This window comes from Schistocerca americana, chromosome 2 (assembly GCF_021461395.2).
Source record: "Schistocerca americana isolate TAMUIC-IGC-003095 chromosome 2, iqSchAmer2.1, whole genome shotgun sequence".
NCBI lineage: Eukaryota > Metazoa > Arthropoda > Insecta > Orthoptera > Acrididae > Schistocerca > Schistocerca americana.
This window is the reverse complement of record NC_060120.1, coordinates 809,695,813-809,723,262: the sequence shown is the minus strand read 5'-3', so window position 1 is coordinate 809,723,262 and position 27,450 is coordinate 809,695,813. Positions and strand designations below refer to the sequence as shown.

At 41.3% G+C, this 27,450-nt stretch overlaps 1 protein-coding gene across 1 annotated transcript in view; it reads right to left on the bottom strand.

The window, feature by feature from the left end:
- Window positions 1–8,556: 8,556 nt before the first annotated feature.
- The window catches only part of LOC124594453 (protein gooseberry-neuro-like), a gene marked incomplete at its 5' end in the record, with an annotated part of 291,184 nt that continues 272,290 nt past the window's right edge, over window positions 8,557–27,450 (bottom strand). Inside the window, one exon of the mRNA XM_047132829.1 lies at window positions 8,557–8,814. Coding sequence (XP_046988785.1) covers window positions 8,667–8,814 — 148 coding nt within the window. The remainder of the gene's footprint in view (window positions 8,815–27,450) is intronic.

Below are 27,450 nucleotides of genomic sequence, written 5' to 3'. Positions count from 1 at the left end.
TTGACCATGCGTTCCAATGTCTTCCCGACACAGCTCATCAAAGCAATACTCCGATAACCACTGGGATGCGTTCGGTCCTTCCCCGGTTTGAGGAGGGGAATCAAAATCGCCTCCCGCCACGAGTCAGGGTATGTTCCGGATAACCATATCATATTAAAACAATTCAGGAGAACTTCCTTGGAAGGCAGTAACAAGTGCTGCAGCATGCTGTACCGGATTTGATCATGACCAGGCGCAGTATCATGAGCCACAGATAGCGCCGAATCCAGTTCCCACATTGTGAAGGGGCAGTTGTAGGGCTCAGAATTTGGAGACCGGAAGTCCAAGTGACCCCTCTCGATGGCAGTGCGGTAGCAGCAGAAATCTGGATCACAGTTAATAGTGGCGGTAGATGCCGCAAAATGCATGGCCAGTGTCTGGGCAATGTCTCTCGGCGCCGTGAGAAGACTTCCCTGATGCAGCAATGCCGTGACAGGTAGCTGGCCGAGTTTCCCGGAAATCCTCCTGATGGCTTCCCATACTTTCGTAGAACTAGTGGAGTGGGAGATGGAGTTCAAGAACGATTGCCATGACCGTCGTTTGCTCTCTGTAATCACTCGCCGCGCTTTGGCCCTTGCCACCCGAAAGGCTGCAAGATTGTCAGCTGAGGGACGGCACTTGAAGCGGCGCGGAGCTGCACGGCGGGCTCGGATGGCCAAGCGGCATTCAGTGGTCCACCAAGGGACAGGACGCCTCTTGGGATGACCGGATGACTGTGGGATTGACAATTCAGCAGCATGGGAGATCACGGCTGTAACATGGTCTACCCATTCGTGGACACTGGCACGGTGTTCCAAAACAGCCAGTTGGCTGAAAAGTGTCCAGTCAGCTCGGCAGAGGTGCCACCAGGGCGGCACTGGTAATGCCATACCCTCATCCAGGAGGCGAATCCAAAGGGGGAAGTGGTCACTAGAATGGAGGTCAGCAGCAACCTCCCATAGAGCAGAATCTGCGAGTGCTGGAGAGAAAAAGGAGAGGTCAATAGCTGATGACGACCCAGAAGCAGTACAGAAATGAGTGGGAGCACCAGAGTTGAGGATGCACAGTTCTTCAGACATCATGAGGCTTTCCAGAATGCAACCCCTGGGGCAAGTAGTCGAAGAGCCCCATAAGACATTATGAGAATTGAAGTCCCCCAGAAGAAGAAATGGGCGGGGGAGTTGGCTAATAAGGTCTGCGAGAGCCTCAGAGTCTATTGCAGCCTGAGGTGGTAAGTAAAGTGAACAGACTGTGAGCCTCCGACCCACAAGAAGGTCAACTGCAACTGCTTGCAAGTCTGTAACGAGAGGGAGCTCAGATGAGGGGTGCATGTCACGGACAAAAACCGCAACACCACCCTTTGCCCTTTCCCCCCGTCAGATCATCTTTCCAATATACGGTATAGCCCCGTAAAGAAGGAGCATCAGTGGCCCGAAAATGTGTCTCTTGGAGACATAAGCACAAAGGGCACTCTCGTACAAGGAGTTGTAATTCGGCCACATGCGTCCTGAACCCATTCAGGTTCCACTGTAATATGGGAGCCAGTGATCAGGGGGGCTGAACTCTCACCCTGCCTCTGTGCTTTGGAGGAGAGCCCGTACTGGCCGGAGATTTATTCCTGGGGCGAGAAGATCGCCCCCGGTCGACGTCAATGTCCATCGGCTCCGATGACGGCCCACGGGAGATGTCAGACAGTACAATGGCCTCGTCATCGGACCAACCCTGACTAGTCTCCTCAGGTGGCAAAACCTTCAGCTTTGGCGTCTTTGTCTTGGGGGGCTTAGAATGCAGAGCCTTGTCAACAGTTGGAGCATTACTCGCCTGGGCAGAAGGCCCCATATGGGGAGAGGGAGGAAGTACCCGAATGTCAGCAACCACAGCCTTGTCCGACGTGGCAGGGAGAGCCGCAGGCTGCAAAACAACCGCAGCAGCACAAGTGCACTGGCAAATGCAGGTATTAGTGCTAACACTAGCAACCTCCATTTGCGTAGCAACAGTGGCCAGTTGTACCGGTTTTTTCAGAGTGGAAGCGAAAGATGTAGTAAACACAGGAGGTTGCATGGCCTTAAAGAGCTTCTTGGCCTCACCATAGGGGATCCGCTTAGATGTTTTAATCTCCTGTATCTTCCGTTCGTTGAGATAGATGGGGCAGACCCGGCTCCAGACAGGGTGACTCCCAGAGCAATTCACGCACTTCACAGGCGATGAATAATCAGCTCCTTCATGGGCAGGCTGACCACATTTAGCACAAGTGGCTATCCCATTGCACCCCAACTTAGTATGCCCAAAGCGCTGACATTTAAAACAGCGCATTGGGTTGGGGAAATATGGCCTTACTGGCAAACGTAAGAACCCCACTTTAACATGCTCTGGGAGTCGTGGGCAACTGAACGTGAGAATAAACGGGTCGGATTTGACTAGGTCCCCATCGACTCATTTCATAATATGCTGCACGTCAACAATACCTTCATCAGCCCTTTCAGATTTTAACTCGTCTGTGGGGATATCCACCAAGTCCCTACATGTCACAACACCCTTACTGTAGTTCAGAGTGGAGTGGAGCTCGGTCTCGATAGTGTACTCACCGAGACAGGTTGCTTTCCGAAGAGAAGCGACTTGACGGGAACTAGATGTCTCAACTAACAGAGTCCCATTGCGCAGTCGCTTCACAGATTTAAGTGTTCCTGCAATTCCCTCAAGACCCTTGTGGATGTAAAAGGGAGAAACCCTCTCAAAGCTACCCTCCTTCCATTTAATAATCAAAAACACATTCTGATTATCAGCATGTGCTCTGTTACGACAGTCTGATAAATCTCGATCAACACTAGGCGCTAGATGACTCGCAGCAAAAAGTCGCTTCTTCAATGGGGTGTGTTTTCCTACCAGTGGCCCACCCAAGCCACTGGTAGGGGGAAATGTAGAGGTTGAAGGGTCCATTGTGATCCCACAAGCAGCTAGGGAACTAAAGGTCCGCTTAGACAGAGCCCCGCGTGCCTGAGTAAGCCTTTTACAACTGGGGTGCGGCAGGTGCCCCAGAGGTTGCCCGCTTGCGACTGCTCCACCTCAACAGCCATGCATCTCATAGGCGCGGGGCACACTGGAAGATTGAGGGGTTTTTATAGAGGTTGGCCTTCCTCGCAATCCAGGCGGTCAAGCCAAGATTACCATTCCCCGCAGCACACAGCATTCCACCGCCGCGCCATACGGTGGTCGCTGAAGCATGTCCGGGGGTTACGGTGACAGGAGACTGGTGGTGCCGACCAGTCCCCAGCTCAGGACCCCGGGGTCGCCAAGCCTGTACTCAGCAAATGAATGCTGAGCCCCTGGGGGGGGGGGGGGATCATTAAACAAATGCTGATTGGTTGGTTGATTTGGGGGAGGTGACAAAACAGCAAGGTCATTGGTCCCATTTGATTAGGAAAGAATGGGGAAGGCTATGCCCTTTCAGAGGAACCATCCCGACATTCACCTAATGCGATTTAGGGAAGTCACAGAAAACATAAAACAGGATGGCTGGATGCAGGTTTGAACTGTCATCCTGCCAAATGCAAGTCCAGTTTGGTAACCTCTGTGCCACCTTGCTCAGTAACAAATGCTGGCTGAAGACCCCAAGACAAAAGCCAACAGGCAATACATCAACAAGTGGCCATGAAAGCCTCAACTATTTTGTATGGCATATAGAGTTGACTGTGTAAGGACTGGTATTTGGTCTCCAAAACATCTTTGATGTAGCATTTTCATTTCAGATTTCCTAAACAGATCCAGTAAATTTTATATCCTATAGTTCCTCAAGCCATAACCCATAGCATTTGTCAAGTTGGCTGCAAAAAAATTTAGGCTGCTAGGATATAGTTACCATTGTAATGTGTATGTGTTCGCCACTGTAGGACAGGCTGAATAAAAAACACTGCATCTTCCCACGCAGCATACTCACAGCAGCACTACAATTCCTGTTGTAAGCTTTTACAGTTATTGGACAATGGAAGCCAATATGATGGCCTAGGCATCACAGGTTCAGAGCACATAGCTACAAACAGTTGGAGACAGGTCCATATCTTTTGCAGTGTTCCAGCATAGAGTCAACACAAAGAATGAAGCTCTTAAAATTTTAGTGACAACATTGCAGTCATCTCATGCTGTGGTAATACTTCATGATTAAGACACTTCTTGTTGCTGTATGCAACACTTGTCTACCCACTAATTCCACTTATATGCATAGTAGTTGAAGCATCATATGTAGTACAAACCAAGAGTCATGTTATTTCAATCTTTGTTTCCAGAGATGGATTCTTGTTTCAAACCCACTCATGTATTTGTTGACTAGCATATTTTTACATTGATTAGGAATGCTCGCATTTCCTTTCACATTTCTTCTTAATGTAATTTAATTTCCCTTTATACCCAAGCTTACGCAGTACCAACCTTCTCAGTCACACAAGAGAGGACACTGCTCAGCCTACATATACAGGATGAGTCAGGAGGAAAGGTACATGCTTTGAGAAGCAATAATATAAGTGAATAGGGCATATATCCACAACAAGTTTTTTGTTCAGAATTACTAATGCTGTCACCCGTCAAAACACGTACCTTTCCTCCTGACTCACCCTGTATCAAATCTTAATAATCTGCGGTGCACAAATGCTGTCACCCGTCAAAACACGTACCTTTCCTCCTGACTCACCCTGTATCAAATCTTAATAATCTGCAGTTATATCGGGTACACCCTTCTACAAATCTTTTGAGTCTTTTATTCATGTGGGTCTTACTTTATTTGTGTATGCCATCATTTATAGAACTCTTTGGACCTGTAAGCTGAAGCAGAAATTTCAGACCAGAAATACAGAAAAGTCCTGTAATCAAAACTAAAACCATCACAGCTGTGGATAATTCAGTCCATTTCTGAAACTGCGTGCTAAACAACAATCATCATCATTTATAAAGATCTATCCTGCACTTTCTCAACACCAGTAATCTGTTGTTTGTTTTCTTTCCTTGTGTGTAATCAGGCAGAAGTCTGTAGTGTACTGTATAGTTTGGAGATGATGTGCATTAGCTGCTTAGTTTTTCTGTGTTGCTTGTATATATAATTCTTCCCATTTCCAACCTATGTATGATCTGTGACCATCATGAATCAAAATATTTATCTACAATTTAAAATATGTATCACTGAATGAATTGCATGTACTGTAGTTAATCCTACCTTAACTGTGCTTTAAAAATGTACATTTTTATTTTTTTTAATTTGGTGTCACCCTTTTCACTGATTTGATGATTATGTCTATTTCATATTGTGTGTATGTGTGCATTTTTCACCTCTACATACTTCATTCACCCGTATTTCTTGATAATCTATTTTATACCTTCATCTGCATTTTTCTCTCTGTTGTTCTTCTTACTGTCCCAAGTGTCCTAATCCAAACACACCTAGCCATTCAATTCATTTGGTACAAATTTGCCACAGACTTCTTTTTCTCTTACTTTGTCTAGTATATTTCAGTCTTTCACTCTATCTGTTGCTTTAGTCACTCCACCATTCTGGAGCAACAGTGTTAGTTACTTTTTTTTTTGTCTTCTGACTCTCTGTGTCACACTTTCATGGAGCACGCTCTTTCTAGTGTAGAACACTAGGAACTACTTCTACAACTGTAGGCAAATGTTTGATGCAAATAGATTTCTTCTTGCTTTAGAAACTTTGTTCAAATGTGCTACATCCTACTAGCTAAGTACTTTCATAACCTACTTAACAGTGCCCTTTAACTTCTTCTTGTGTGCAAAAGCAGTTATAGAAGGTGTGGTAATTTAATTATATTATTTTATTAGAATGCAGCTCATTTTAATGAAGTCTTCTTTTAACAAAATTCATATTCTGTATTCTTGAACTTATTCTCCTCCCCTCCTGTACATTGCTTCTTGAATGCTGGAACATGAGATAGTGCCTGTCGCTGAAAACTGCTTCACAGACAGGAAACTGTGATAGAATGTATTGTTTTGGTTCAGAATCCATGATCTTTTCTTCCTTACTTTCTCCTTGGCTTGATTAGAATTCTCTGTAGTGCCTCTAATTAACAGTGTTGACTTTCAAGTACCCATTCAGTCATGATAACAATGATGTATTGTTGCTGGATCACACTGGAAAATCCATGTTTCATTATCTGTGTAGACATATATGGGCAAGGATGCTTGTTCTGTGAATTGCTGTGAATTGCTATGTCAGAGCAAATGTCACTGCTATCACTTTTTTGTTCCAATGTTAGTTTTCCAGTATCATTTTTGCATAAACTTTTTCATGTTTAATACATAATGAAAAAATTGCTTTACAGTCTTTTTGTTAGAGTTTACCATTTTGGTGAGCATCTAGATCTCCAGATATTGGCCTTTTCAAACAATTTATTTGATTTTATGCTCCCATGCAAAGTAAAGAATTTAATTTTAGATCCAACAACAGGCTGTGCGAAACCAATGGTAGAAATCTCTATCAAATTTTGAAAAGCAGGGGAGGAGACTCTAAAAATATACACACAAAATTTAGCTGATCTGTAGCAAATGTCCTTGTAAAACATTTTGCAAAATATTTCTGTGAAATATAAAAATCAGATACTGATTTCTAGTGTACACATACATTTTCTTGAAAAGCCTGTGTTTGTTTTTTGTGGCAAACAAACAGAAGTTTTTCCATGCAAAAGAAGACGGAAGATGGGAAAGTTTAGAAGAGTAAAAATTGTTAAAATAGTACAGCTGTAGTGCCATTTCTTGAGATATACTATCAGCCAGTATACGATTTTAAAGACTGTAAATTAATAAGAAATAAGAGCAGTTTCCTGTTCTTGTCAATAGGAAAACATTAAGAATGATTGAATAGGGTGGTGGAATAGGCATTATAGAAACCTTGTTTCTGTTTATAAATTCCAGTATTCTTTTTTCAAATACATATCAGTTCACCATTTTCATTGCCACTATATACATACATATTTGTGAATGCAAAGAACAGAAGCAGACTTCTTACATTTCATCTGTATAAGAAGCAGCAGCTTTGTAGTCCATTACAAATGGTTAAATTTATTAAAATACGTCATTATTTTAACTGAGTAAACAAATTACCAGGTAACATTGATATATACAGTATTTGGTATATTAGTTGCACCTAAGATGCATTCTGAGTTCTCATTGTAGTAAATATGCACTGTCATTTTGCAATAACACTTTATTAAAAATAAGGAACAATGTATTTCAAGTATATTAAAATTTATTTCATTTCATTTACAGTATCACAATATCCAAACTATATTTTAAAATATCTGTACACAAAATAAGTCTAAATTGGAGCTACCATTATCTTGTTTCATCAGTCTTTTGATTTTGGGTCTAAGTGACACTCTTGTCAGCTATGTTTCAAAAGCAGCCAATCTCCAAAAGAATTTTTTTATGTCAAGAGATTGTTAATCCTCCATTTGAATGTCAGCTGATAAGCAGTAATTTTTGCTGGTTCTTTTTGAGCTATGCTTTATAAATGATTCAGTTTTTTGTAATACATTTTTATGTTTCTGCTGTCATAAATTAAGGTGGAATAATTTTAGTGGCAGATATGTTAGATCATTCTCAGTTAATAAATTTAGGTCTTATGGATTACTAAAAATGTATCCTGTGCCTCAGTAAGAGAGCAATTCATGCTAAGTCTCAGTTTCCAAAGTGACAAGAAGTACTTTAACTAATATTCTAATTCAAGAGCTGGCTTTAGCTGGTAATCAGTAGATGATGTGTTGTTCAGATAAACTACTGCTGTTTACACTAAAGAAAGTGATGCGGCTGTAGAAGGCACATTGTATATATTCCTGAAATATTTTCTCCTAAAGCTGGCCTATTTCATATGGCATTTTGAGGTGGCAGAAAACCAGTTAATTTATTTGAACGGATTATATCTGTGTAAATAACAACACTTAACTGTGTACCTGCAATGTGGTGTGAATACTACTATCTGCCTTATGTAAATTTATTATAGTTTGCTGAAGTTATAAAAAAAATTCGAAACACATGCATTGGAAAATGCTGCAGAATAGGATGTAACAAGGTTTTTAAAAGTATTATGATTTGATGTATGCATGACATTACCCTGTATTTTTTTAATAATTTTTGATAAAAATTAATCTCTTAATGAATTTTTCAGTGAAGAAACTTACAGTATATCAGAAGCATATGCATTATCAGTGAAAGTAACTCGAGTGGTTTTATCTATGAAAGATTAAACTTTATGTGTATCTACACTTGATTCATATTTTTTACACTTTACATACTGGTATGAATGTATATTTCTCTTCCTCAAAAGGAAGTGGTAATGCATTTTTCATTCTGGTTTCTATTAAATTATTAGAGAAAGAATGTTTTAAAAAAGCTGACAATGGTAATAGCAGGCATTCACATATTTTGAGGAAGCTATATGACCAGTCACTTCTTACCTTGTGAGTAAATTGAGAACTTGGAAGTGCAGTTGCACTCTAGCCTGTATTGTGTGTTTACAATGGGCAAAATAATTAATGTCAGCAGTTATATTGACAAACATCCAATAAAAAATAAATATATTTCGGTAATGAATAAGACATCTTGACAAACAATTTCATTCTCAGATTACATCCATCATTAATAATCTAGTGTTATCAGAAGTGACTTGCACCACCCTGTGGCAAAGCTGGTTTACACTCATAGTTCCTATATGAAACATTTGCACCAACAAGCTGTGGCACTGTATTAGTTTGTTGCATGAGACTGGAACTCATATTCTGTGCTCCAGTCGAATAAGCATCCCTGAAACAAGAAAAATGTTATATATGTATGTTTAATATTTGGTGAAGGATGTAAAGATATGTTGAATTCTGTTTCAGTTTTTTTCTGTAATTACAAAAGTCATTTCATTATCTTGACTGTTGCAAAACATTATTCTTATAAATGAGAGATAAGAAGAAGAACTTATAGATGTAAAATGTCATAATTTTTCTCTGATTTGTTTGTTTTCTTAGTTTGTATTACAATAAGATTGAATTCATATCCTGAATACACATAAAAAAATCAACAGTTCAGATTGTCACATAGTGCGTATGTGATAGTGTATTCAGGGAAATCAATTACTCATAGACAACAAAACCATCATTCCTTTTCTGATTAAGCCAAAAAGGGATGATGTTCTTGTTGTCTAGAGTTGTTGACTAGATATTCTAGAGCGGACACTACATGTTGTCTGTTGTCCTTATTAAACACTTCCAAGCAACTAAGAATCTTTTCCTCAATGAAAATTTACCCCACAGTAGATGACATAACACATTCAGAGTTATTGTAATGGACCTTAGGGCTTTTCAAGGCCCCAGCTTAAAAGAATAGTTAACTATGCATTACCTAGTAGAACGCTTAATGTTGGGAGGATCCTCTACGTTATACAGCTGCTGTAAAGCAACCCCTAAAGAAATAGTTACTTCTCCATAACAGTTGCAAAACAAGGCATTGTGTGTGTGTGTGTGTGTGTGTGTGTGTGTTAGAGTGTACATGTGCAAATCCACGGGAGGCAGTGCGCTTGTATTACTGCAGAGAGCTATGTCCATCGTTACGCCGGTGTAGGCCTGAAGCACTTGCTGATATTAACTGCTCCACTCTCTCACTCAAGGGGAAAATGGTACAGACACACACACACACACACACACACACACACACACACACACACACACACACACACACACACACAGAGAGAGAGAGAGAGAGAGAGAGAGAGAGAGAGAGAGAGAGAGAGATCCTGAATGAAACACATTTAGACGTACATCTACATCTTTATATGTACTCCTCAAACCTCTGTGAAGAGGGTAATTAGCAAGGTACCACATGTCAACGTTCCTTCCTGTTCTAATTACATATGGAGAGCACAGCAAGAATCACCGCTGAAATACAAGTGTGCTGTAATTAATCTAGTCTTGTCTCCCTGTCACTATGGGAGTGATGCATGAGGGGGGGGAGGCAGATGAAGAATTTGTCCAGTTTTTCACTTAATACTGGGTCTTCAAACTTTTTACATAGACTTCCATGAGATAACTGGCATCAATCTTCAAGTGTCTGCCAATTCAGTTTTTCAAAATTTCCATGACCGTCTCTTATGAGCCAAATATATCTGTGACAATTTGTGCCACCCTTCTTGGTACACATTCATTGTCCACTGTTTGTCCTATATGGTATGGTCCCACACACTAGAACTACACTCCTGGAAATTGAAATAAGAACACCGTGAATTCATTGTTCCAGGAAGGGGAAACTTTATTGACACATTCCTGGGGTCAGATACATCACATGATCACACTGACAGAACCACAGGCACATAGACACAGGCAACAGAGCATGCACAATGTCGGCACTAGTACTGTGTATATCCGCCTTTCGCAGCAATGCAGGCTGCTATTCTCCCATGGAGACGATCGTAGAGATGCTGGATGTAGTCCTGTGGAACGGCTTGCCATGCCATTTCCACCTGGCGCCTCAGTTGGACCAGCGTTCGTGCTGGACGTGCAGACCGCGTGAGACGACGCTTCATCCAGTCCCAAACATGCTCAATGGGGGACAGATCTGGAGATCTTGTTGGCCAGGGTAGTTGACTTACACCTTCTAGAGCACGTTGGGTGGCACGGGATACATGCGGACGTGTATTGTCCTGTTGGAACAGCAAGTTCCCTTGCCGGTCTAGGAATGGTAGAACGATGAGTTCGATGACGGTTTGGATGTACCGTGCACTATTCAGTGTCCCCTCGACGATCACCAGTGGTGTACGGCCAGTGTAGGAGATCGCTCCCCACACCATGATGCCGGGTGTTGGCCCTGTGTGCCTCGGTCGTATGCAGTCCTGATTGTGGCGCTCACCTGCACGGCGCCAAACACGCATACGACCATCATTGGCACCAAGGCAGAAGCGACTCTCATCACTGAAGACGACACGTCTCCATTCGTCCCTCCATTCACGCCTGTCGCGACACCACTGGAGGCGGGCTGCACGATGTTGGGGCGTGAGCGGAAGACGGCCTAATGGTGTGCGGGCCCGTAGCCCAGCTTCATGGAGACGGTTGCGAATGGTCCTCGCCGATACCCCAGGAGCAACAGTGTCCCTAATTTGCTGGGAAGTGGCGGTGCGGTCCCCTACGGCACTGCGTAGGATCCTACGGTCTTGGCGTGCATCCGTGCGTCGCTGCGGTCCGGTCCCAGGTCGACGGGCACGTGCACCTTCCGCCAACCACTGGCGACAACATCGATGTACTGTGGAGACCTCACGCCCCACGTGTTGAGCAATTCGGCGGTACGTCCACCCGGCCTCCCGCATGCCCACTATACGCCCTCGCTCAAAGTCCGTCAACTGCACATACGGTTCACGTCCATGCTGTCACGGCATGCTACCAGTGTTAAAGACTGCGATGGAGCTCCGTATGCCACAGCAAACTGGCTGACACTGACGGCGGCGGTGCACAAATGCTGCGCAGCTAGCGCCATTCGACGGCCAACACCGCGGTTCCTGGTGTGTCCGCTGTGCCGTGCGTGTGATCATTGCTTGTACAGCCCTCTCGCAGTGTCTGGAGCAAGTATGGTGGGTCTGACACACCGGTGTCAATGTGTTCTTTTTTCCATTTCCAGGAGTGTACATTCTAACACTGGAAGAACAAACAATTTTAAGCATTCACTCATCACATCTTAGAATATTGTTAAAGTGTATGGGACCCACACCAAGTAGACTAACAGGGGACACTGAACGTATTAAAGGTGGGCAGCACGAAGGTACTTTCACTCTTGGGAGATTGTTTAGCTTACAAAAACGTAATGCATGTAGCCTTCAGTGACTATTGCAGGAGATCTCTCACTAAACCAAGGAAATTCTGATCATATTCACACAATGGCTATAAATGACTTCAAAGTTATGTCTAGATACCCTTGGATAATAGATAAACTTAAACAAAAGTGTAAATGATGAACTGTGTTTTCAAATGATCCTCTACTAAGGGGAATACAAAAGGGCTGCCCCAGTTTACTTCTCACACACAGCAAAAGTGACATAGAGATTAGTGTCTGGGGAGTTGAGAAACAGTTACAATCACTAAAAGCAAACAAGACTCCAGAGCCCATTGGGATCCCTGACAGGTTCTATCCAGAATTTGCAGTTAATTTAAGTTCATATTAACCACAATATAGTGTAGATCCACTGAACAAACAAATGCACCCACTGACCAGAAGAAATCACAGGTCACCCTCATCTACAAGAGTGTAAACAGAAGTGATCCACAAAAGTACCATCCATCCTCACTGAAATTCATCTTTTATATAACCCTAGAATCTATTCCAAGCTCAAACATAATAATGTACCTCTTAACAGAACGACTTCCTCCATGCAAACCACAACAGATTTCTTAAACGCTAGCCATGTGAAACCCAACTTCCACTTTTTTCACCTGACACTCTGGAAGCCTTGGATCGAGGCAATCAGGTGAGCACAGTTATGTCATGACTTCCAAACAGCATTTGACTCAGCACTGCACCAACATTTATTGACAAAAGTACTTCTATATGGGGTATGAGACAACCTGTGGTTTGGGGTAGTGTGTTGGACTAGTAATCAAAACATCCACAGTCCTGGGTTTGAACTTTGCCACTGCTTAAATGTAATAAAATCATCAGCAGTGGTGGCCAAAGACTTCTGGTGTAGAAAGTCACCCCTTTATTACAATGGCCACTTCAAAGAGGATAGAGAGCAGACAGAGGTTCAGGGCACTTCTTGTCCCTGTGGTGGGAAACTGTCCCTAAAAGGCAGAAGAATTGGCAATGTTAAATTGCATGAGAATGCAGAAGGCAATGGAAACCACTGTGTTAAAGACATATAGGGTGTACACACAGGACATGTGGCCTGTACTCGAAGAAGTGTCCCACTCCATTGGCAAAAGATTCTGAGCTAGTCCCTCGTTCAGATATCTACGAGGGGACTGCTGGGGGGTGGGGGAGGGAAGGGGGGAGGGGGGGGGGAGTGGACTCTGAGAAAAATATTGATTAGCCAATGAAAAGTAACATTCTACAAGTTGGGTTATAAAATGTCAGAAGTCTGAACGTGGTAGGTAAGCTAGGAAATCTGAAAATGGAAATGCTAATGGTCAGTTTAGATGCAATGGGGCCAGTGAAGTGAAATGGGCAGAGTACTATCTACAGAAGCAGAAAATGGTATAACAGGAGTATGAATCATAGTGAACAGGAAGGCAGGGCAGAGAGTGAGTTACTGTGAAAAGTTCAGTGACAGGGTTGTTCTCATCAGAATCTACAGCAAACCAATGCTGACAACAATAGTTCAGGTATATATGCTGGTGTCACAAGCAGAGGATGAAGATGTAGAGAAAGTATACAGGGATATTGAAAAGGCAATTCAATACGTAAAGAGAGATGAAAATCTAATAGTTATGGGAGACTGGAATATGTTTGTAGGGGATGGAGTAGAAGAAATGGTTATGGGAGAATATGGGGCTTGGTATGAGGAAGGAAAGAGGATAAAGGTTAATTCAGTTCTGCTATAAATTTCAGCTAATAATTGCGAATTCTCTGTTCAATAATCACAAGAGGAAAAGGCCGGTAAAAAGGGGAAAATTCCAATTACATTACACCATGGTCAGGCAGAGATTCCAAAATCAGGTGTACCCAGGACCAGGTACAGACACAGATCTAAAATTCAGTAATGAAGAAGAGCAGGCTGAAGTTTAAGAGATTAGTCAGGAAGAATCAGTGCACAGAGAAGTGGGATACAAAAGTAGTACTGGATGAAGAGAGAATACTGCAGTAATGAAAAGCTCAGTAGGCATTTCAGCTGAAGAGGAATGGACATCTCTAAAAAGGGAAATGGTGCAAGAAGGGAACTGTGAAGAAACCATGGATAACAGAAGAAATATTTCAGCTGATGAATGATAGGAAGTACAAAAATGTGCAGGGAAATTCAAGGATACAAAGGTACAAGTTACTTAGAACAAAATAAATAGGAAGTGTAGGGAAGTTATGGTGAAATGGAAGCATGAAAAATGTGAAGAAATTGAAAAAGAACTGATTGTTGGAAAATCTGACTCAGCATATAGAAAAGTCAAAACAAGATTCAGTGAAATTAAAAGCAAGGGTAGTAATGTTAAGTGTGCAATCGGAACTCCACTGTTAGATGCAGAAGAGGGAGTAGATAGGTTGAAAAAGTGCAATGAAGGCCTGTATTAGGGGCAGGACTTGTATGATGACAGGATTGAAGAAGAAATGAGAGTCGACAGGCAAGAGAAGTAGCATCCAGTATTAGAATTAGAATTTAAAGTACTTTGGATTACTTAAGATCAAATAAGGTGGAAGGGATAGATAATTTTGTATTGGAGTTTGTAAACATGTTTGGGACAGTGGCAACAAAACAACTATTCACATTGGTATGTAGAATGTATGGGACTGGTGATATACCATCAGGCTTTTGGAAGATCATCATCCATACAATTCTAAAGACAGCGAAAGCTGACAAGTACAAGAATTATCACACAGTCAGCTTAACTGCTCATGTACCCAAGTAGCTGACAGAATAATAGACTGGAGAATGGAAAAGAAAATTGAGGATCTGTTAGATTATGATAAGTTTGGCTCTGGGAAAGGTAAAGTCACCAGTCAGGTGTTCTGACATTGTGCTTGACAATGGATGCAAGACAAAGGAAGGCCAAGACACTTTCACTGGATTTTTTGACTTTGAAAAGGCCTTCAATGGTGTGAAATGGTGCAATATGTTCAAACCTCTGAGAAAAATAGAGATAAGCTCTATGGAAAGATGAGTAATATGCAATGTGTACAAGAACCGAGATTGAACAATAAGACTGAGTGACCAAGAACAAAGTGCTAGGATTAAAAAGAGTGTAAGACAGGGATGTAGTCTTTTACCCGTGCTCTTCAATCCACATGTCAAAGAAGCAGTGGTGGAAATATAAGAGAGGTCCAAGAGTGGAATTTAAAATTCAAGTGAAAAGATATCAATGATGGAATTCACTGACACCATTGCTATCCTCAGTGAAAGGGAATGAGATTTCCAGGATATGTAGAAAGCAATGAACAATCTAATGTGTGCAGAAATTGGATTGAAAGTAAATCAAAGAAAAATGAAACTAATGAGACATAGCAGAAATGAGGAAAGCAAGAAACTTAACATCAGAATTGGGGAACATGGAATAGACAAAGTAAAGGAATTCAGCAACCTAGGCAGCAAAATAACCCATGCTAGATGGAGTGGGATGACATAAGAAACAGACAAGCACTCGCAAAATGGGCATTCCTTGCCAGTAGAATTATATTAGTATCAAACATAGGCCTTAATTTGAGGATGCAATTTCTGAGAAAGCGCACTTGGAGCACAGCATGGTATGGTCATCAAACATGGGCTGCAGGAAGGCTGGTAAATAAGAGAAATGAAGCATTTTGGATGTGGTGCTACAGAAGAATGTTGAAAATTTGGTGGGCCTATAAGGTAAGGAATGAGGAAGTCTTCTAGAGAATTGGCGAGGAAAGGAATATTTGGAAAACACTTACAAGAAGAAGGGACAGGCTGTTGTTGTTGTTTTTGTGGGAAGAGACCAAACAGCGAGGTCATCGGTCTCATCGGATTAGGGAAGGATGGGGAAGGAAGTCGGCCATTCCCTTTCAAAGGAACCATCCCAGCATTTTCCTGGAGCGATTTAGGGAAATCACGGAAAACCTAAATCAGGATGTCCGGACGCGGGATTGAACCGCCGTCCTCCCGAATGCGAGTCCAGTGGGCTACGAAGGGACAGGATGACAAGACATCTGCTAAGACACCAGGGAAAAACTTGCATAGTTCTTGAAGGTTTGTAGAGGGTAAAGAATTGTAGATGAAGACAGAGATTGCAATATATCCAGCAAATAATTGAGGATGTAGGCTGCAATTGCTACTATGAGATGAAAGGTTGGCACAGGAGAGGAATTCATGGCATCATGTTATCTTGGATGGAGAGTCAGTAATGGAAGTATAAGTGGCTTATAGGGTGCTGCAGGGAAGTTTGTTGTGAACCTTGTTGTTCAGTTGTATATTAATGACCTGGCAGACAATATTAATAGTAAACTCAGACTCTCTTCAAATGATGGAATTATCTATAATGAAGTACTGTCTGGAAAAAATTGCATAAATATCCAGTCAGTTCTTGATAATATTTCAAAGCAGTAAAACGATAGCAGCTTTGATAAATGATGTAAATTTGTGCACTTTGCAAAATGAAAAGAAAAACTTTGTTCCCTATGACTACAACACCAGTAATTCACATTTAGAATTAGGCATCTTACACAAATACATTGGAAATCAGTCTTCTGATTAGTGTGATGCAACCTGCCACAGCTTCCTCTCCTGAGACAACTTCTTCACTTCAAAATAGCACTCAAAACCATTGCCCTCAGTTATTTGCTAGATATATTCAAATCTTTGTGCTCCCCTACAATTTTTACTCTCTACAGCTGTAGTACCAGTGAAGTTATTCCCTGATGTCTTAACATATGTCCTGTCATCCTTCCCTTTCTTCTTGTCAGAGTTCCTCACACTGTACTTTTCTTGCCAGTTCTGTGGAGGGCCTCCTAATTTCTTATCTTCTCTATTTATTTAACGTCCAGTTTCTCCACAATTAATGATTCACTTCAATAATGTGCTCCAAATGTACACTCCCAAATATTTCTTCCTCAAAAATGGTTCAAATGGCTCTGAGCACTATGTGACTTAACATCTGAGGTCATCAGTCCCCTAGAACTTAGAACTACTTAAACCTAACTAACTAAGGACATCACACACATCCATGCCCAAGGCAGGATTCAAACCTGCAACTGTAGCAGTCGTGCGGTTCCAGACTGAAGCACCTAGAACTGCTCGGCCACACTGGCTGGCTTTCCTCCTCAAATTAAAGCCCTTGTTAAAATACTGGTAGACTTTTTTGGCCAGGAATACTCTTCTTGCCTGTGATAGTCTGCTTTTTGTGTCCCACTTGCTTCATCTATCAAGTGTGTTGCAGAGTTGTATTCCTCCAACGTATCAAACAGGGGACTATTCAGCACACCACTGTGGCCATTGCTCAAGGCAAATGCTACTGTATGTTTCCAATTAGAATAAGTGTTCAAACATAGTACCGCCAACTCCAGTACACCTAATGATTTGCTTTTCAAATTACCATACACAGGAATACACAGGACAGAAGCACATCTGTGGTAATGTCAGCACACAAATATCTGACCCAGTCAGTCATGCCTTGATGGCCTTTTGGCACTTGTTGGTACACTTTATCTTTTACATAACCCCATAGAAGGAAATCCAGCAATGTTAAATCCCATGATCTAGCAAGCCAATTAATAGGGTCACCTCTACCAATCCACTAACCAGTGTAAATATGGTCTAAACATCCCATGCTTCAAGAGCTTAATGTACTGGGAAACCATCATGCTGAAACGACAAACACTGTTGAACATCCAGGGCAACACATTGTAGTAGTACCGGTAGTTACTTTTCTAAGAAAGTTTGACAGTTGTGTCCATTCAACATGCCGTTGATAAAATATGGACCAATAAGTTTGTTCCCCATGACCCCTAGTCTGGGTATTCTGACACTGACCTCTCAATGTATATATTCTTTACTGTCGTTTCTTGTTAACAATATCATTTTATTCCCAAGAATTAGCAGCTATCAATCAGTTAACACTAGGTGGAAATCCAATCTGCATTTTGATTGCACTTCATTGACTCTTGTGCAGTATACTGCTGCATCCACTTTCAATAAGCTACTACAAGAATTCAAAAATCTTAGCAGTAATCCATGTGCTTTCAAATTGAAACTGAAGAGTTTTCTTGTGGATCACTCCTTCTATTGTGTTGATGAGTTCCTTGAAAAATTAAGCTGATTCCTATATTATATTGCTGATTAAATTTACTTAAATTTATGCCTTGACTTTTTTGGGTTCATAAACATTTTATTTTATGTTATTACTATTATACTATACTTTCATGTACTGACACATTCCATGTCCTTGGACTTTTGCTCCTCAGTTTGGTCCTATGGAGCTAGATGTGGAGGGGAGGGGAAAAAACAGTAGTGTAGACAATCCCCAATGGTTACAGCAAATTGATCATATATGTCCTTGGTCAGTTAATGAATGGTGTAGCATCAAGGGGAACAAACTCATTGATCCATATTTTAGATTAGATTAGACTCGATTAGATTTACTTTCATTCCAATTGATCCATAGTGAGGGGGTCCTCCAGGATGTGGAACATGTGAGAAAAAAATAATACATGACAGATATTTGCAACTGAAACAAATAAGCTAATGTGCCTTCCACAGGTCCCAAATGGAATGATCGACATTTTTTTAATGAACACTATATGGAAGAATCATTTTACAAACACTAATGCACTGAATTTAAAATTAAAAAAATTAAAAAAGGTAATAAACATATAATGGAACTACTACAATACTTATTTACAATGAACGCATTACTGCACTGCACACACACACACACACACACACACACACACACACACACGCTTGACAATGTATTTCATTTCAGCATGATGGTTGCCCAGCACATTACGCACTTGAAGTGCAGGAGGTATTAGATGGTATTTACTCTGGTTAGTGGATTGGCAGAGGTGACCCTATAAAATGGCCCACTATGTCATGGGATTTGACATTGCTGGGCTTCCTTTTGTGTGGTTATTTAAATGATAAGGTGTACCAGCAAGTGCCAAGAGTCCATGAAAACATGGCCTACTGCATCAGAAATACGTGTGCTGACATTACCACAGATGTGCTTCTGTCCTGTGTATGGTAATTTGAAAAGCAGATCATTAGGTGTATTGAATTTGGCAGCACTTTGTTTGAACACTTACTCTAATTGGAAACATAGAGTAGCATTTACCTTGATCCACAGCCACAGTGTATGTTGAGTAGTCCCCTGTTTGATATGTCAAAGGAATACAGCATTGTAAATGGAGTTTCCAGTTAGAAGTTGTGAACTACTGGCCTGCCATGCCCTTGGGACATGGAGGTGGGGTCCCACGTGCCATTGGATATTCAAGGGCCATTGAGTAGCATGTCATAAATTAAGATTGTGTACCCATTTCTATTCCTCTGATTATTTGTGGCAAAACAAAGAAAATGCTTCAGGCTTAACATATACAGATTTTGGCATAAAATCATAATCTGAAATAAAAGATTACAGGTTCCCACTGAAGATTTCAAAGTTGGCCCCAGCCACCCATGCATGCGGTGGGTTGGAGGGTTGAGTTGGTGTTGCTCTGAGATAAAAAAATTGGAGTTATAACTTTTTTTCGATCCTATGTGTGGCTTATGAGTCATTTCAGTGTCCTCAGTTAAAGTGAACTCCCTGTATAGATTGAACAGTAGAGGTGAAAGACAACCTCCCTATCTCACGCCCTTATTAATTTGAGCACTTGGTTCTACACAGAGTACGCGAAGGAACTTGCCCCCCTTCTAACAGCCGTGTACCGCAAGTCTCTAGGGGAACGGAGGGTTCCAAATGATTGGAAAAGAGCACAGATAGTCCCAGTCTTCAAGAAGGGTCGTCGAGCAGATGCGCAAAACTATAGACCTATATCTCTTACGTCGATCTCTTGTAGAATTTTAGAACATGTTTTTTGCTCGCGTATCATGTCATTTCTGGAAACCCAGAATCTACTATGTAGGAATCAACATGGATTCCGGAAACAGCGATCGTGTGAGACCCAACTCGCCTTATTTGTTCATGAGACCCAGAAAATATTAGATACAGGCTCCCAGGTAGATGCTATTTTTCTTGACTTCCGGAAGGCGTTCGATACAGTTCCGCACTGTCGCCTGATAAACAAAGTAAGAGCCTACGGAATATCAGATCAGCTGTGTGGCTGGATTGAAGAGTTTTTAGCAAACAGAACACAGCATGTTGTTATCAATGGAGAGACGTCTACAGACGTTAAAGTAACCTCTGGCGTGCCACAGGGGAGTGTTATGGGACCATTGCTTTTCACAATATATATAAATGACTTAGTAGATAGTGTCGGAAGTTCCATGCGGCTTTTCGCGGATGATGCTGTAGTATACAGAGAAGTTGCTGCATTAGAAAATTGTAGCGAAATACAGGAAGATCTGCAGCGGATAGGCACTTGGTGCAGGGAGTGGCAACTGACCCTTAACATAGACAAATGTAATGTATTGCGAATACATAGAAAGAAGGATCCTTTATTGTATGATTATATGATAGCGGAACAAACACTGGTAGCAGTTACTTCTGTAAAATATCTGGGAGTATGCGTACGGAACAATTTGAAGTGGAATGATCATATAAAACTAATTGTTGGTAAGGCGGGTACCAGGTTGAGATTCATTGGGAGAGTGCTTAGAAAATGTAGTCCATCAACAAAGGAGGTGGCTTACAAAACACTCGTTCGACCTATACTTGAGTATTGCTCATCAGTGTGGGATCCGTACCAGGTCGGTTTGACGGAGGAGATAGAGAAGATCCAAAGAAGAGCGGCGCGTTTCGTCACTGGGTTATTTGGTAACCGTGATAGCGTTACGGAGATGTTTAATAAACTCAAGTGGCAGACTCTGCAAGAGAGGCGCTCTGCATCGCGGTGTAGCTTGCTCGCCAGGTTTCGAGAGGGTGCGTTTCTGGATGAGGTATCGAATATATTGCTTCCCCCTACTTATACTTCCCGAGGAGATCACGAATGTAAAATTAGAGAGATTAGAGCGCGCACGGAGGCTTTCAGACAGTCGTTCTTCCCGCGAACCATACGCGACTGGAACAGGAAAGGGAGGTAATGACAGTGGCACGTAAAGTGCCCTCCGCCACACACCGTTGGGTGGCTTGCGGAGTATCAATGTAGATGTAGATGTAGATGTAGTCTTCCATTCTTATAGTTCTTTCTTGATTTTTGTACATGTTATATATTACAGACCTTTCTGTATTGCTTACACCTGTTTTCCTGAGAATTTCTAATGTCTTGCATCATTTTACATTAGCAAATATTTTTAAGTCAACAAACCCTAAGAATGTGTCTTGCTTTTGCTTTCATCATCAAATGCAATGTCAGAACTGCCTCTCAGGTGCCTTTACCTTTCTGAAAGTCAAACTGATCATCATCTAAGTATTCTCTATTTTATTTTCCTTTCCTCTGTGTATTGTTCTTGTTAGAAAGTTCGAAGCATGAGCTGTTAAGCTCCTTACATAATAGTTGTCAAGCTTTTCTGGCCTGCTGTCTTTAACACTGTGCAGATATTTCTCTAAAAGTCTGATGATATGTTCTAGACTCAGATTCTACATATAAACTTGAATAGTCATTTGGCTGTCACTTTACAAATCATTTCATAAATTTTGAAGTAACGTTACCTTTGCCCTCCAACTTATTTGCTCTCAAATCTTTCAAAGTTCTGTTAAACTCTTGGCTCTAATACGGGGTCACCTAAGTCTTGCCCACTGACTCGTGTTCCTTCTGCTGTCATGTCATCAGACAGTTTCTTCACCTTGTAGAGACCTTCAGTGCTTTTTTCCAACTGTCAGCTCTTTATTTAACATTCAAATTCCTATTTCTCTCTCAATGTTGATGTCTTTGCTTTTAATTTCACTGAAGACTGTTTTGACTTTTCTACACACTGAATCTATCATTCCATTGACCATATCTTTTTTTAGATTTCTTCACATTTTTCCTGCCCCTAGTTCACTTTAGCTTCATAGTTAACTTCAGCATCCTAGTTAACTTCAGCATCCCTTTACTTCCTAAACATTGAGGTGACAAAGGTCATGGATACCTCCTAATATTGCGTCAGACCTTGTTTTTCCTTGCATTGTGAAGCAGCATGACATAACATAGACTCAACAATTTGTTGGAAGCCCCCTGTAGGAATACTGAGCCATGCTGCCTCTGTAGCTGTCTGTAATTACAGAAGTGTTGCCAGAGCAGGATTTTGTGCACAAACTGACCTCTCAGTTATGTCCCATGAATGTTTGATTGGATTCATGTTGGGTGATCTGAAAGCCAAATCATTCACGCGAGTTGTATACAATGTTTTTCAAACTATTTGTGAACAGTTGTGGCCCAGCAACATTGTCATCATAAAAATTCCATCATTATTTGGAAACATTAAGTCAATGAATGGCTCCAAATAGTCTCCAAATAGTCAAACATAACCATTTCCAGTCAATGATTGGCTCAGTTGGACCAGAGAACCCTGTCTGTTCCGTGTGAACCACAGCCCACACTGTTATGGAGCCACCACAAGCTTCCACAGTGTTTTGTTAACAACTATGATCCATGGCTTTGTGGGATCTGTACCACACTCAAACCCTACTATCAGCTCTTACCAACTGAAATTGGGACCCATCTGACCAGGCCACGGTTTTCCATTCTTCTAGGAACCAGCCTATATGGTTACGAGTCCAGGAGAGGCACTGCAGGCAATGTCATGCTGTTAGCAAAGGCTCTCACATGATTCATCTGCTCCCATAGCCAATTAATGCCAATTTTGCTGCTCTGTCCTAATGGATATGTGTGTTGTATGTCCCACACCAATTTTTGTGGTTATTTCGTGCAGTGTTGCTCTTCTGTTAGCACTGACATTTCTATGCAAATGCTGCTGCTCTCGCTCATTAAGTAAAGGCCACTGGCCACTTTGTTGCCCATGTTGAGAGGTAATGCCTGAAATTTGGTGTTCTCGGCACACTCTTAACACTATGGATCACAGAATATTGAATTCCCTAATGATATCCAAAATGGAATCTCCCATGCATCTAGCTCCAACTACCATTACCCTTTCAGAGTCTGTTAATTTCCATCGTGCAGCCATAATCACATTACAAATCTTTTCACATGAATCACCTGCATATAAATGTCAGTTCCACAATGAACTGCTCTTTTATACCCTGTACGTGTGATACTACTGCCCCCTGTATATGTGCATATCACTATCCCATGACTTTTGTCACTTCATTGTACACTGCTGTGTTCCTGCCATTTCCTAAACGTTTTTGTACTTGCTACTTTCATTGATAAGCTGGACTATTTCAGCTGTTACACTGGATTTCCTTACAGTCAACTTCCTTGTTCTCTGTCCAGCTTCTGTGATTGTAATTTTTAGAGATGTCCGTTCATCATTTAACTAAACCATTTACTGTGATATTCATTATTGCAGTATGTACTTCATAATACACCTTCAAATGCACGTCATCATTCTTAAGTCTTTCACTGTCCCACTTCTTTCCACAGTGGTTCTTTTGAATGATTTTCGAAAATTTAAGTCTGCCCTACATCACTATTAAATTGTGATATGAACTTTTATCTGCTTTTGGGTATGCCTTACAATCCACTGCCTGATTTCAGTATCTGTCTCACAATGATGTAACTCAGACGGAATCTTCCTAGGTCTCTAGGCTGCTTCCAAGTATACTTCCTTCTTTTGTGACTTGAACAAGGTATTAGCCAAAATGTATTGCAGAACTCAATTTTCCCTCTTATTCATTCTCCTGCAACTCAGTTTTCTGTTTCCACCCCTAATACTGTGTTCCAATCCTCCCTGATTACTAGATTTTCATTCTGAATTAACCATTTAATGCCCTTATATAGTATCTCTATCTCTTTATCACCTGCTATTACATAAGCATGTATACTAGAACTATTATCATTGGCACTGGTTTGCTTTTGATTCTTATGAAAATAATTGTATCATAGAACTGTTCACAGTAACTCACTCCCTACCCCACCTTCTATTTATAACAAATCTACTCTCATTACACCATTTTCTGCTGCTGTTGATATCATTCCAAGTCTGTTTGACAGGAAATCCTTGTTTACGTCAATGACTCCCACTGTATGTAGACTGGGCATTTGCACTTATGTTGTCAGATTTTCTAGCTTTCCTACCACATTCAGATTTATTACATTCCACTGTCCAGCTCATACAATATTAACCTTTTGATGGTTATTTGATCATTTTCTTATCATCACCTACCCCTTGGCAGTCCCCTCCTAGAGATCCAAAAGGGTGAGTAATTCCAAATATTTTGCCAGTGGAAAGAGCATCATGATGCTAATGATTTTTATTCAAAATTCCTGTAGTGGCTGTCGTCAAACCTGAAACTTAGGACATGTTTGATTATTAGTTGAATATGCTACACCTAGACCATGGTCATGACCATGGACAGTAGCTATAAATTAGCTGACCTGCAGAGGATCGATGCTTGGTGTATGGGATTCATACCAAATAGGACTAACAGTTTATATTACAAGGAAGGATGGCACAAATGGTCACAGGTTTGCTACTATCTCCACTGTAAGAATCATCTCCATTGTCTCTGACACTTGAAACATAAAGGATTGTTTACGCTACTTACCTGTACTCATGGTGTTATATTTTGGGGTAAGGTGCTCACTTAAAGAACATTCTAAGCTCAGAAAAGGGCATCAAACTGATCAGTGGAGTTGGTTTGTGAAATTCATGTAGACCATAGTTCAGGTGTCTTGGAATTCTACCTCTAACATCATAGTACATGTATTACATCATGGGATTGGTTGTGCCATTTCGTAGCATTGCGACTTCTCTGTATACAAAAGCATCACCTGCGAAAAGCTTCATGGAGCTTCTGATGTTATCTACTAGGATGCTTTTCACAGAAGATGCTGTTGTGTACAGAGGAGTCGCAATGCTAGGAAATGGTAATGAAATGCATGAAGACCTGCAGAGGATCAATGCTTGGTGCAGGGAGTGGCAGTATGCCCTCAACATAAACAAATGTAATGTATTGTGAAAACATAGACAAAAATACCCTTTATTGTATGATTACGCAACTGCAGAACTCTTACTAGAAGCAATTACTTCCATAAAATATCTAGAAGTATGCAGATGGAACGATTTGAAGTGGAACAGTCACATAAAGTTAGTCGTGGGTAAGGCAGATGCCAGACTGAGATTTGTTGGAAGAATCCTCAGGAAATGTAGGTTATCAACAAAGGAATAGTATAAAAAATACTCATTTGACCAATACTTGAATATTGCTCATCAGTCTGGGATCCATACCAGGAAATAGAGAAGATTCAAAGAAGAGCAGCATGTTTTATTACAGGTTCATTTAGTAAGCATGAAAGTATCACAGAGATGCTCAACCAATTCCAATGGCAGACACTACGTGAGAGGCATTTTACGTCAGAGTATGGTCTACCGTTAAAGTTATGAGGTTGTTAGTCCTTAGAAGAGGTAACATATATATTGATTCCTTTTATGTACATCTAAAAATTAAGAGAGATTGAGCCTGCATGTTGGTTTACCAGCAACAATATGAGACTGGAACAGGGAAAGGGGGAAGCGACACTGGTATGCAAAGTATCCTCCACTACACACCATAAGGTGGCTTATGGAGTATAGATGTAGATGTATTCAATAAAACTTCCTTAAAGGCTGTACAGAAAGGTATACCCTACTCAGAAGGTTTTGTTTTCTAATAGATTTCCAACAATCTTGAAAAATTTAGTGATAAACTCCAACTTATTCAAATCCAATTTGAAGGGTTTCCTTATAGTACACTCCATCTGTTCTGCAGATGTGTTCCTCACAGTAATTAAGAACTTCTCTCTGTGACATGTAGCTGAATTTTTTGAATTTGTTTTGTGCTTTATTAATTCTTTTGTTTATAAAGTTTTGATAACCAAGTAGCTTTGCCTCGCATGTCCCCTCAGAAAGTGATAAATAAAATAAATCAAAATAGCAGAAGTAATGGGGTATCAACAATTTTCATTATTAACTAACTTAGCTGCTAAGTGCTTGCCAGTGTCAATGAATTTTCAGTATCAGTGCTCATAAGAAGATCAGTTAGCTGCATAGGAAATAGCAATATTCATTGCAAGCATGCATCACTTTTCTATGATATTGTGATTACTGAGACATTAAGCTAGAAATTGGAGACAGAAAGCAGATATTTAATATTACTGAGTTAGCACTTTTCTTGATATAAAGGCTTTCCTAAAATTTTGTAGTATTAAATTTAGTCTGAATAAAGTAACAGTTTATAGTATTTTAGTGACAGTTTACTGTAGTTCCTAGCAGCTACTTCTTGTAGTCAGTATGTGGCCAGGCTCATTCCACATCCCTGAAGGTTCTCCTTCAGGTTGAAGTGGTACCTGACAAACATGAAGAGCACTGTTGTTGAGAATGTATTTAAGTGATGCTATGATATGTATTAATGATTTTTGTATAGCATGTTGGCCTAATCATTAATGTTCTTTGAAATACATTTGTCTTAATGTCATAGAGAGCAGTACTGAATCATGTAATGGCAGTGCCAATCAGTCCATTAAGTGCTTCTGTGAGAACCCATTAAATAATATATGATGTGCTGTTTGGCCTTCATAATTGCAATATCATTAAAGTATATACTACGCAGTGCTGTGTAATTAATTCTGTTCCAAGGTGGAAGGAAGCTCTTAGAACAAACAGCCCACACAATAAATTCACAGCATCAAATTACGAAACCTCTGCAAACAAAATAACCACATAAAGCAATATAAGATTAAATAGATGTAAATAACATGGTTTTCCTTCTGATAATCTGAAATTGCAGTAGCCACCAGAAAGATCGCGGGAGGCGCACATCGGCACGGCGCGTCACGGACTGTAGTTGCCGCAAATAGAGTCCCGTCCACCAGAGGGCACGCGAGAATTCGGCCGCGACCTCTGCCAGCGGAGCAACAACAACAACAACAACAACAACAACTCAGGCAGCACGGGCCGTGCCCAGTCAGTGCACATCAGGCATGCCCATGAGACAGTTCCCGGTCTACTCTGAAGTGCGACGGAAAACGTGAACCGTGTTACTACACAATTGGCGACGAGTAGGATCGTTCTTTCACGTGTTCCGTCGTTGTTCCGGTTTCGCAGCTTTTCTGCGGCATGGAGGATTTAGTGTGGGTTTTGGTTGAGCAGCAGACAGAGCTCATGGCCACCATGAAACAAGTGCTTCCGGCGTTGCTCTCCACGCCGTCTGGTCCAGTGCCGTTCCCTCCTCCCTTTCCCCCGTATGACGAGACGGCGGAGGATTGGGACGCGTATGAACATTGCCTTCGGCAGCATTTCCAGGCGTTTCATGTTGCCGATGCGGAGGTATGTCGTGCTCTCTTCTGGTCTTGGATATCTCCCTCGCTGTATCAAGTTTTGCGGCAGCTAGCGCCGTTGCAGGAACCCTCGTCCTTGTCTTTTGACGCATTGTGTTCATTACTGTCTTCATATTATGGCCGCCGCACGCATGTTGTGGCGGCTAGGGTCGAGTTCTATCAATGCAAGAAGCAGCCTCATCAGTCTTATTGGGCGTGGGCCGCTACCCTGCACGGTCTTAGTCGCAAGTGTCATTTTGTCAC